This window comes from Drosophila subpulchrella, chromosome 2R, assembly GCF_014743375.2.
Source record: "Drosophila subpulchrella strain 33 F10 #4 breed RU33 chromosome 2R, RU_Dsub_v1.1 Primary Assembly, whole genome shotgun sequence".
Lineage (NCBI taxonomy): Eukaryota > Metazoa > Arthropoda > Insecta > Diptera > Drosophilidae > Drosophila > Drosophila subpulchrella.
In genome coordinates this window covers 14,949,651-14,962,525 of record NC_050611.1, presented here as the reverse complement: position 1 = coordinate 14,962,525, position 12,875 = coordinate 14,949,651, and the positions used below count along the sequence as shown (strand labels likewise).

At 41.8% G+C, this 12,875-nt stretch overlaps 1 protein-coding gene across 1 annotated transcript; it reads left to right on the top strand.

Moving 5' to 3' along the window:
* The first annotated feature begins 10,889 nt into the window (after positions 1-10,889).
* LOC119550061 (general odorant-binding protein 56h) lies at positions 10,890-11,518 on the top strand. The gene is made up of 2 exons (XM_037858523.1): positions 10,890-10,997; positions 11,065-11,518. Exons 1-2 carry the CDS (start codon positions 10,944-10,946, stop codon positions 11,413-11,415), a joined length of 405 nt encoding a protein of 134 aa, XP_037714451.1. The 5' UTR covers positions 10,890-10,943; the 3' UTR covers positions 11,416-11,518.
* The last annotated feature ends 1,357 nt before the right edge of the window (positions 11,519-12,875 follow it).

The window sequence follows — 12,875 nt, the reverse complement described above, 5'->3', positions numbered from 1 at the left end:
ATTCGTCTGGCCATTCCCGAACTTGTACCCATTCCCAGTCCAATACCCATTGCCCATGCCCGTGCCCTTTTCCCCTTTTTTTTTGCCCCCCTCCGACGCCCATGGCCGATGTGTAATAATAATATACACACAGGTGTCCCGGGCACTTTCGGCCAGGGGGCTATGCCAGCTTCGTACCTCATCAATAAGCTTCGTGGATGGCGAGGCATTGGCGCTGCATGTAGCACATGTAGCGGCGATTACGCGTAATAATCATCATAATCAAAAGTCGCAACACGAAATGAGTTTCGACTTGCTGTTGCCGTGGAGGATAACCAGTTAGGGATTGAGCTGGCTCCATTGGCGGCGGACCAATGCGCTCCACATAGAATTGATTAATATTGGCCCTGGCAATCGGAAATTCGCCGGCAATTCGGCCGACTTCATCACCCTCTGATTACAACACATGGAGCGGCTGTAGCTGGAGCTGGATGTACAGCCCTAACACTCATGGGACCAACCGCTGCCGACCCATCAAACTAATTTGGCGGCATCAATCTGCAGCTCAATGGGAATAACATTGGCCCAGGCTCAGAAATGGATTAGGTCCTGGCCAGCGGTAATAAACATTATACCGGCGTGCTAAAAACTTTCTTCATCATATGCGGAAATTATTTCCGTATGCTGAAATGCTTGGTAATTAAGGGGTTATGCATTGGCTTGGTCGGGGTGTTAAGTGCTGAATCATAAATGAAGTATTAAAGCAATCTAGCACTTTGGTTTCTTATGAGAAGTGCATGAATGCATTGTTTATAGTGTCAGAGTAAAATGTTATGGCATAACATGATAAAAAAACAATATTATATATATGCAGCATTTTTAAAATAGTCCCTAGGGATATTTTTTACATCCAAAAAATAATTACAAGAGCTTTTTATGTAATGGTGTTGGAAAAAACGTAATATGCGTTTTATGTTTCCCAGAAAGCATTCCAATGCCGTAGGTATCTATAAAATATTTAATCCTGCTTCTTGTTATTTTACTCACCGCGTTCTTTATCTTCTTCTGTTTTTGATCTACTCATTTCCAGTCGCTTTTATGGAGCTAAGACACTTGGTAACCCAGCATGTACCATCACAATCTTAGCTGTTCCAGCCACAAGATCAGACACTACCCACAGCATAATTCCCGGCTAAGAGAACCATTTCTGTTCGGGGCTTGCGGGTACGGGTCTGCAGTCAAGTTCGTGTTTCGCCGCAACTCTATAAACACAAAAAATAATAATTAACTGACCATCAAATCAACAGCACGTACTCCCTACGTGAGCATAATTTTGCTCCCTGCTCACCTTGATTGCAGATTTCGATATGTTCGTCCGGGGGCTACGTGCGAAAACGAGAACTAAAAGTTGACCTGCCCGAAACTAATGCCAAAGTCAAAGGGGGGATTGGGGTAAATGGGATTCTGGAGACATTGGCTTAAGTGCCCACTGTTCCCCGCACCCGTCGCATAATTAATTCGGCGAAATGCAGGCCGCAGACAGGCGGACAGGACACTACTGTCATTGCACTACGGCCCTGGACATTTGCATTTGATTTACGCCTGGGCGATCCGATCCCTCAGAACCCTATGGCTCTCGGCAAAGTCGGGCCATAAAACTTGGCTCAAGTGCAAATGCGCTCAAATCTGCACTTAGTCAATCCACCCCCTTTAGTGAGCTTGAGTGTGAGGGTGTATTACTATAATTAAATTGAAAATTACTGCCAAGCAATTGCAATTGTCCAGCCGAGTGGACCGGGCCTGCAACGTTAATAATAGGTTTGTGTGTGGCCCTAATCATTGTCTGTGCATCTGTCTATGTCTCCGTCTCGTTTTGCGTCTCCGTTGCCCTGGCAAAATGTTTCGGGGGTTGGCCGAGCCACGCATAAGTTATAAATTATGCATCTATGCATAATTTACAGCCCGTAAGGTCAGACAGTTGCATTTGCCAGTTCAGTGCCGGCCCCCAAGGTTTTCAAACTCCCAGGATTGCGTAAGTGGCCGGAAAACATTTCTCGAGGGGTACTGTAATTGTTGGCTTTTGCCTGGTGGTCGAGGTGTTCAGGACATTATATTAGGGTGGCTTGAAAAGAACATCAAAAACAGCGATTTTGTAAGCAAATACATCAAGGATATAAAACCTTTTTCCTTAAAATTCACAAGACAGCAAATCATAGAAACTTAGTTAAAATGTACAACTCTCTAACTCATATCATGGTAAATTTTATTTATACATTTTATGAGTACCTCTTACTCATATAATAGTTAAATATATATGAAAATCTTTCTTCAATATTAAAGGTTTTATATCATCATATTATTTGCAGATATTAAGTCCTGAGTAAGTCTTCAACAACTATCGCATACCTATAAATAAATCTTCAGTAGTTCCTTAAAAAAAAACTCTCTAACTCACATCATGGTACATTTTATGTATATATTTTATAAATAACTCTTACTCATATAATAGTTAAATATATTGCAGATCTTACTTCAATATTAAAGATTTTATATTATTACATTATTTGCAGATATTAAGTCCTGAGTAAGTCTTTAACATACCTATAAATAAATCTTCAGTAGTTCCTTAAAAAAATTCGGATATCTAAACCCTTCAATATTAAAGATTATTAATATTCCTAAATAAGTCTTCAACAACTATCTCATATCTATATCTATCTAATATTTATCTAATCCTTTCAATATTACAGACTTTCTTTTATCATATGATTTGCAGATCTTAAGTCATAAATAAGTCTTCAACAACAATTTCATATCTACAAAAAAATTGTTTGATTATCTTCAGAAGTTCTTTGTAAAAATTCCGATATCTAATCCTTTCAATATTAAATATTTTCTTTTATAATTTAATTTGCAGATCTTTAGTGCTGAAAAAGTCTTCAACAACTACCTTATATTTATAAATGAAAATTAGTTAACTTTCAGTGGTTCTTTGTAAAACTTCGGATATCATAATTTCATAAAAATAATTCTTGATGAGACTCTATTAAAGCGCTGCTTCGGTCAGCTCACTTTACTAAATAGATGGTCCAACTTGGCCTGTTATCGCAAACTATTCCCAGATACATTTGTCTAACTTTTTGCACCGCACTCGGAGGGCACTTGAACAGTCAACCACTTCGACAGTGGTTCATTGTACCATGCATGGAGTCCTCGCCGGTTGCAAGCCCCTGTACCCCCCATCCTCTAGACCCCTTTTCGCCCTGATTTACTTGGTCTGAAAGGGTTAAGAGGGGGGGCACTTCAGAACTTGTTTTTGCATCAGCTTGCAACCGCATCATTTTGATGTATTTTGTGGTTTGGTTGTTTAGCAGCGTAGTTTTTAGTGTATCATCATCACGAGTTTACACGCACGAGCTGGACCCCCCATCCTCTAGACCCCTTTTCGCCCTGATTTACTTGGTCTGAAAGGGTTAAGAGGGGGGGCACTTCAGAACTTGTTTTTGCATCAGCTTGCAACCGCATCATTTTGATGTATTTTGTGGTTTGGTTGTTTAGCAGCGTAGTTTTTAGTGTATCATCATCACGAGTTTACACGCACGAGCTGCGTTGGGTATTTTTGCATACACTCCATATACACACACACCTATAAATAAACATATATACCTGGAACCTACATATATGTCGAGCCAGGAGGGGCAGTCCAAAGTGCCGACAGTCGAGATGTAGGGGAATGCATTGTTGTTGATGCTGCCCCAGCTTGAATTATCATACATGTGTTTGTCTTATTGCATTTTATTCAAATTTCCTACCGTGCGGTTTTTACGTTTTGCCCCATACCCGTATCGATTTGCAATTCGCAATCGCAATCAGCTCCAGAGACCTGGAGAACAGACCGGGGGCCTCAGGAAATGTTGATGAATGTACCACTGTATACATATGTATGCCGCAAACAGATGTTCGGGGTGGGGATCGGGTAGCCCTTTTTCAAAACGGGTCCCAATAGAGTTGTCTGTTGCATTTCAACAACTGTTGGTGAATATTTATATTCGGCTCCGTTTCGGCAATCGATATCGCTAATGAAAACAAATAATTCAGGTGTTTGATAAGTACTAAGCAAAACAGGAGGCTGCCGAAGGCCAGAGTTTAGAAAAATGGGAATGTTATTCGTTTATGTGAATAGTTTGCATTCTCCAGACTCTCGTGGAATCTATATTTTCGATGCGACTCCCCAGATATGCAGATAAATGAGGATAGATAGCCTTTCGACCCTTTTAATTTGACCACACATATGCAGACCCGAAATTCCTTACGTTTAGATACCGCATTATTGACCTGGCCTTATTCGTCGGTGGTCACGTGTTCTGGCCTCGCCCCTTTCTAACGTTTTCACCGTTTTGGGGCCCGGATGAAAAAACCCTTTGTCTTGTACTTTATGACCACGTAGGGGTCGACAGCTGTGTTTGTAACCAATTTGCTACTGTACAGCCAAAAATACAATAAAACAAGGACCAGAGAGGGGACCCAGGATAACGAAAAGAAAACATCTTTTACAGCCATGTAACTGAACTCCAACTACGGTTTATGCTGGGCATATTTTAAAGTTTTCATTTGCATTTGCGTTCTCGAGCTGGGGTTAAATACAGGCCACCTTTCATAACCATTTTGCACCTGTCTGGGGAACAAGAAGGAGCGGAACAACAGCCTGGCAATTAGGCTCTTAAAACAATGAGATGGTACCGGCAGAAGGCAGAAGGCAAAGTCTCCTTTTGGAGAACCCCAGCCAGTATCTGGGTATCTGTGTATCTTCTATCTGTATTCGTATCTGCATTGATTTGGGCGGCCTTAATTTGATGGCTATCGGAGGGGATGGCCTCGCAATTGGCATTGGCATCTGCGTGTTGGCGACACACGCACCCAAAATCCCCGGGAAGGACAAAGACGACGTTCAAAATTGCTTATCAATGTTGCACAATCGAAAAGAAGCCAGTGACGCACCAGCATAACGAGATGCTCGCAGTGGGACCAAAACCAAGCTGGAGATACAAATGCGGGAGGGTTCGGGTTTTTGGGGAAAAAGAGCAGTACGTGGCGTAGACAATCAGACGGGTAATGTGTGCAAAACAAATCAAGCAACAGGGCCGCCTGGTGATATAATCAGGCAGCGAATGTACCAGGGATGCGTTAAGAACTCTCCAAAAATGACGTAAGCCACTCTGGCCACGGAATTCCCAAGTGTTGCAGTTGAAAATGGCAAAATCATGTTCCTTATTGAAATTGATGGAAGGTGTCAGGAATTCAGGGTAAAAATCCATTATTAGGTGGTTCAACCTGCACAGCTGTTATTAAATTCACTTATTGGCTGGTCCATTAAATGAAAATGGAGAAATGATTGATTGTAGATGGTCATTCAGTGGAAATGCGTGTTTGAATATGCACTTGACTGTGCCTTTTGAGTTCATGACCACGAATTCTAAGCTCCATTTAATAATTCTCAATATACCAATTTACTGCTGGCTTTTGCGGGTTTATTCCATTTCCAGGGAACGCTGCATCCCTGCATGAAATCACAATAGATCAAACTAATATCACATATCAGTCTCACCCATACTCCCCATCAGTCCATATAGAGACGAACACACGCACATAGTGCGACGAAGGGCTTGTCAGCAGGCCATCGCTGTCGCCGCGGGCTCTCACACAGGACTGCACTGGAAAAAAAAACCAGGTATCACGGAGATATTTTCCTGAATATGTTATTAAAACGTTATCAAAAGATATGATGTCTTAATTATCAATCCTAATTTGTTAAAATAAAATAATGTAGTATGTGGTAGATAAAAAAGGATAAAAGTGAACATTCTTAATAGTAAACAAACTATAAATCGGATAATTTGAAAACACCAACTAAATTTGTAGCAAACCAAATTCATCCAAAAGAATATACATACTTTTATCCATAAGTTCAAATTGATTTATATTTGCAATCTTTTGAATCAGCTTATCTTCAGCTACTCATTACAAATGAAACAGTGTGACCCTCCCTGTGAATAGTTTGATGATCAGCTAATCCGAATTCAAAAGATTTATTATTAATTATAATTATAACTATTTTTCATAGATCATTATTTTATGAGTTCTTTCCTTAGGTCTTGTTTTTTGGTGTAAAACAATTTTTTAATGGTTGCCAACCATTTTTCTCAGTGTTGTTATGCGAGCTGGAGTTTGAAGCTGCAGGCGTTGTCGCCGTCGCCGTCTCCTACTCACCATTTTTCATTTCACTGCGCCGCTGCACATGGCTGTCAACTGCCAGGCCAAGACGCAGATGTAGATGGAGATGGAAGTCTAAGCCGCCCGCCAGTTCAGATGCAGCCTCCTTCTGCCGAGTCCTTCGATGAGTCCTTCGGCGGAGGAAGAGAGTCGCGCGCCCGCATATCGATTTCAGCGCATTGTGCCCTGTTTGCATACAAATATCCTAAGGACATGTCACAGAGACGCACTGTGCAGCCTGCTCTTCATTCCCCCGCCCCCATTTTTCCCCGCCTCTGGCACACGTACGCATGTAAATTGTATTTGTGTGTGCAGGGGGGGGACACATTCGTATTTAGAGCCCCCCCCCTGCTTCTTACATCCTTGAGCTGCTTGTGCTTGATTTCATTTGCTCGGGCAATTGTCTTCGGCGGCGTCTGCCTCGACTTTATTTTTGCCAAAAACTTCCACACAAATTCGAATTCCTCGCTCTTTGGCAACTTGTCAGCCAGCCATTTTTCCGAAAAAAGAACTTCTGATACCCCCGCCTCTAATATCCTGGTATCCTGGTGCATGTGGAAGGACCTTTGTGCTTTTGTGCGTCTCGTCCTCTTTTCACTGCCACAATGCGAAGACAGCGAATTGGCCTGCGATGGTGCCTGCCTGTGACATTTGATGTTTAATTTCAATAACTCAGTGCTCTCGCATTTTGAATTTTTTTTCCCTTCATCGGCTTTTGGAAAGTGAGTGTGTGTGTGTGCGAGGGTGGGGGGGGGGGGGGAGTTGATTGGCCCTGGAACTGAAGGGCCATGAGTCCCGATTCCAATTATAGCTGTCCAAAATAAAGACGAGTGCAAATTACACAAATTTTACATCCAATAGAGCAGTCAGTGCGAAAGTCTTGGCACTTGAAATCTGTTTACAAAAAGGACTTCGTTTTAAAGTAGTCAATAGGATGGAAGGTTTTAAGAGTCTCAAAACTCTAGTACCTTTAAAATTAAAACTAGGTGGCTTTCAATGCTTTTTTCATATCTTTCAGCTTAAAAAGTTTAGAGCCCCATTAATATTAATGGGCATTACATTCCTCTATTATAATACCTTTTGTTTTAAAGAACTCAAACCACACCAACAATCGCATTGTGATATTGATTTAGGTCCTTTACCAGTTATCGCATACAGACATTTTACTGGATTTATTTTCAAATTTCCTTTGGTTTCGCTCTGGTTATATGCATTCCTCTGCCCTTGTTATTTACCCGAAAAGTCCCCCACAGAAATTTCCAATATTATAATAAATGCCTCGAAATCCAATTACTTTACCACAATGTCCGAAATATATTTTGATTTCCTATAGACCCTACCCATTCCTCATCCCAATTTTGGGCTCTTGGCTTTTGTGGTCAACGCACAACCGCTGGTGCATCATTCGAAAACCCGAAAACCGTAAAACGCAAGTTGCAGCAAACAAAGAACTCATGCGGCTTGCAATTGTGAAAGGTCAACATTCATTTTTGAGGGTTTTCACTTTTCCTTTTTCCCCATTATTCGGCTCAGTGGGTGATCGAAATCGTGGTTGTTGGGGGGAAATGCCGGGCGGGAGGTGTGAAAATGCCAAAACAGATGGACGTTAGAAAATGGTAAGCGGCACATTTCATTGACTGACTGCTGCTGGGAATTAATTGAGGCAGCTTGACAGCTGCCCTAACCTCTGGCCGGGCCCAAAAGCCCTCCACTTCCATTTCCATTACCACTTCCACATTCACCCAACCTGGCTTAAAGCCGGGCCTTAAAGAACCGAAAACCAGCAGGAGGCTCCGAAAACAGAGTTGTCAGAGCTTGAGCCCGTTGCCAGCTGTTAATGAGCATTCAACTGGCTAATTAATTTTATACATTTATTAAACTTTGCCCTCACACACACACACACAGTCAGGCCATCCTAACCATCCCACAAACTATTTACCATACAAATCTAATTTTATCAACTTTGTCTTTGGCCGCTTAACTAGCTGAGTTGTCCTGTGTTGTCCTGTTCCATTTCTCAGGCTGCTCTGCTCTGCCAGGAAGTCCTATAGGACTCCTGCCCCGACTCCTGTCAAAACATTGTGACACAGTTCTGCTTTCTTACAATTTGCCCCGCTCTTTATTTAGCCACGTTTGTTACGGCTTGCGCCATTCTCTTGGCTCATTAACGTTGGCCTTTGTTTCGTCCTGTCATCGTTGTCGTCTGGAAAAGCAGGAGGAAATCCAGGGGAAAGCCAGGGAAAGTGGAAAAGGATACACACAAAAAAGTGTCCTTGGTCAAATTGACCAATTCTGATAGTCTTGTGACTATACAAAATAGTATACGTTTTTGTTATTGCTTGGTTTACCAGTCAATAGTTAAACTACTATTGAAAAAGTTGTTTTTAAAGGATGAGTGTCTTTTATTCTTGTATCAACTATTTAAATAGTTTTTGATTTGTGAAAAATAGTGATCCTAACGTTAAATCTTTCATATATAAGTAGGCAACATTAAAAAATATTTTCCAATTTATTACTTATAATTACCAACTGGATCTAGCGTTCATTGCATAAAGACCCCCCAAGACAGACTTTAGGTCTTTCACATTTAATTTGACAGTTTATCATTTTGTTTACATTTTCTATAAAAAAGGAAATTTAACTGCATTTCATGGCTTGGGACCACTTTACCCTTTTTTATAGTTACAAAACTATTTTTTATAGTAAACCTAAGGTTAACGTATTACGAAAGGCTAAATATTTGATTGGGCCCACTTTCCAATTATATTAGTAAATTTAACATACAATTTTTTTGAGTGTAGAGAGGGAAAGCCAGTTGGAGCCGAGCCAGGCATCCTGCATCTATCGCCTTTTGTGCGGTGGCCTTTGTAATTTATAAAAGTCCACCGAACAGTCTTCAGCCTTCATTCCTAATATCAGTTGAGCTGGCTGGCTAGATGGCTGCTAGCTGGATGCTAGCTGGCTGGCTGGCTGGGGCATGTAAATCAGGTCAAAACAATGCAACTGACAGTGAATTGTGTTCGGTTGTCGTCTGCCCAGTTCTCCCCAGTTCGGCCCATGCCACAATGACACATTCAGGACTTGAACAGTTTTACTTCATTATTGGTTACTCAGCAATTCATTCACAGGACACACCTTGTGTCTGTGCAAGTGTCCCTGTTCGGGCGCCATCGCATTGCCCTTTTTATGGCCATGTCCTTTGCTTATCCTGCCTGACTAATGACAAGCAGTGGTAGTGGTAGTGGTAGTGGTAGCATCAGGTGAGCCAATTCGCCGACTTCCCTCCGGTTTTTCACCGCTCGGCCTTTTGTCAACCACTTCGCCTCGACTTGGAATCGTCCTCTTTTTGTTTCTTGGCGAAAAACCCAGCCCAGCCTACATGGAGGGGCTCAGGACCAAAAGTGGGCGTGGCCAGGCGCAGGACAGGCTCCGGTTTCGACTTGGCCAGGTGCTCTCCTCTTTATAACAAAGGCATAAATTATTTGTGCTGTCAACATGGGCTTCCCCCGGCCCTGTAAATGGCAGTTGGCCTGCGAACTCGAGCTTATTGTTTGTCTATTGATTTGAATTTGCCCAGGAATTATGCAAGTTATTTTATTTCCGCACACCCTTCGTCTCCGTGGGGCAAATAAATGTTTGCTGTATCATGGCCTGGGGTTGGGGACTGATGGTTGTTTAATTGTTATGGATAGTCACAGCGGACTTGGGCAATATGTAACTTCGATTAAAAACGTCTGCAGGTGAATGCGGCCATATATCAGATCACCTTTCAAAGCATTGATAGCTGTCGCATTGAAATAAATTGTTTGTAGACAAAAAAAATAAACATTTACGTTCTTTCATTATGTTAAAAGTGTAATTAAACTCACGAGTTCCAATAATATTTTGAGATCTATTGCATGCACCTAATCTGACATTATTTTAAGCAATGACCAGCAAAAACATTAAATGTTTTAAGATTAAACTGATTATAGCTTAGCAAAGCGAATTATTAAATATATTTGTCAATGGCAACCTAATCTAATTACAAAACATTTTAATCGCACTACTAATGGTAATGCATTTTGGAATTACTTTTATGAATTTACCATTTCATGCTTGGTAAATGTTTAAATTTATGAGTTACAAATTGGTTGCGAGAGCTCTGCTAATTCGGTAAATTATTCAGAGTCGACCTTCATTGGTTGTCAGCAGACTCGGAAATATTGCTGTGATTATGCGAGATTAAAAGCCTTCTAAAATATCAATTGGGGATTCGGCAATGGCCTGGCCAGCACAAATGGCATGCAAATCAATTGGGCAAGTGTGAATGGCTCAAACAAAGGCCGAAAATTGTCAAACTCTGACCGCATCTAAATACAATAAATGAATAATTGATTCGATGTGGGGCCTGGCAACTAATTGCGACTAACTTTGCTGATGTCGAAGCCCAACTCCCCCCCAAAAACTGCAAATGGACTGATAATGGAATATAATTACAATCGAAAAAGGGAAATTGTATTGTGGCGTAATTGTCTGTATTGTGCGTAATCAAATTCTGATTCATCTCGCAAAAAGTTTAATTGCCTTAATTGCATTTCCTCTAATTCGGAATCGCAATGATCTGGTATAAAAGCCCTCGATTCTGAGCAATTGACCAACACTCGATGCTTTCAAGTGAATCCGGAAAAGTTTAAACTAAAACAAACCTCAAAATGAAGTTCACCCTATTCTGTGGAGCTCTGGCTGTTCTTTTGGCCGTGGGTCATGTAAGAGAAGGACTCACAGGACCTGTAATATTTTATTTTATATTTAATCACATTTTATTTTTTTCAGTGCGATCCGGACTTCCGGCAGATAATGCAGGAGTGCATGCAGTCCACGCAGGTGAGCGAGGCTGACCTCAAGGAGTTCATGTCCAGCGGAATGCAGAGCAATGCCAAGGATAACCTCAAGTGCTACACCAAGTGCCTGATGGAGAAGCAGGGCCACCTCACCAATGGTCAGTTCAATGCCCAGGCCCTGCTCGATACCCTCAAGAAAATACCGCAGATCCAGGACAGGCTGGAAGAGATCAGCTCGGGTGTGAATGCCTGCAAGGACATAAAGGGCACCAACGATTGCGACACGGCCTTCAAGGTCACCATGTGCCTCAAGGAGCACAAGGCCATGCCAGGACATCACTAGAGATCCGATGGCATCGCAATGGTCCTAAAAAATTCATTAGCTGAGTTTGCACATCTCAGGTAAATGTTGTGAAATAAAGTTGTTCAAGTTGCACTAAAGCAAACTTCAGTCAAATCACTTGGATGGGGAATTTTACCTTATAGAAAAATGGTATATTGAATATATTTGCAAGCTATTACACTTTTCATGATATTATTACAGCTATATTATATTACCAAAACAGGACTTTTTAGTATTTTACAGAAAAAATCCAAGGACTGGTTTAATACGATCAATATGAAATATACAACATATTTCCACAGTTGCCCAACAATTCTATTCGATCTATTTTTCCAAGAACCCCTTTCATAGAAAAGTTTGTTCATTATAATCTAATCAGCATACCAATCGATTAGGTGTGTCAATTTAAGCAGTCCTAGGCTTGTCCAAAACCCAGCTCAAAGTAAATCCCAGAATGATAGGCCAAGAACTACCAGTAAGATTGAGAAAAGGCATATCAGAGGTAAGGAGATGACTTGGATGCGGCATTCCGTGATTTATCAACTCTTGGCTTTCTGGGAAGCAGCCATTGACAACCTGTTTCCTTCGAGCCACCACAGCGTTGTCTACGAAAATCATTTGTCAATTTTAATAAGTTCAAAATCAAGATAATTAAAAGAGAAGTTCGAAACAACGGGCGCCTGGCAACCCAGAAAGCAGAGGATGGAAAATGCGGTGTCTGGGGGGATGAGAATCCTTTCCTTTTCTTTGGAACACTGTGACACCAATTACCGCTAATAAATCATTTCACGTGTGAGACCCTCCCGCCCTGGTCTCCGTTTATACACTCATATACCTTTCGGGTAACATATGAGCTGCGCTTAATGGCGAAAATCGTGGCAAGAGGGGGCTTCGGGATCGAGAGCCAATGTAACCATAGAAGATGTAACATAAATCAACGCCGCAGCAGCCTGCAATGGAGGAAGACAAACGCGGTTCATTGCACTTGTCTGCCGGCGGTTGGTGGAGTGGGTTCGATTCCCGGGGATCAGAATCTGAATCAGAATCAGAATCGGAGATGGGGACACTAAGATACTTGGGGTGTGAGAGTGAGGAACCATGGGGCCGGCAGGTTGACAAGCCCCAGCGACATGAGACAACAGAATTCTGAACGGAACGCTCCACGTAAAGAGAAAGCCAAGAATTCTTTGAAGGACCAAGCCCAGCGATGACAATTTGAAAAAGAATCCCTGCTTCTTGTTTGAATTGAAAGGTCGCAGGCAGTTGGCAAAGATGGTGATGGAGTTTAGAGCTGGGAAACGGGTTGGGGTCGTCGTAGTAGTAGTTGGGGACACCCTGGACGTTGGGGCGTTGTCATGGCAGCCACATGCATACAAATTTTACCCACTTCAAATTGTGCAGCCCGGCCATGCATATAATGGCCTGGCCTTTTATCAACTAACAAATACCAGGCAACAAAA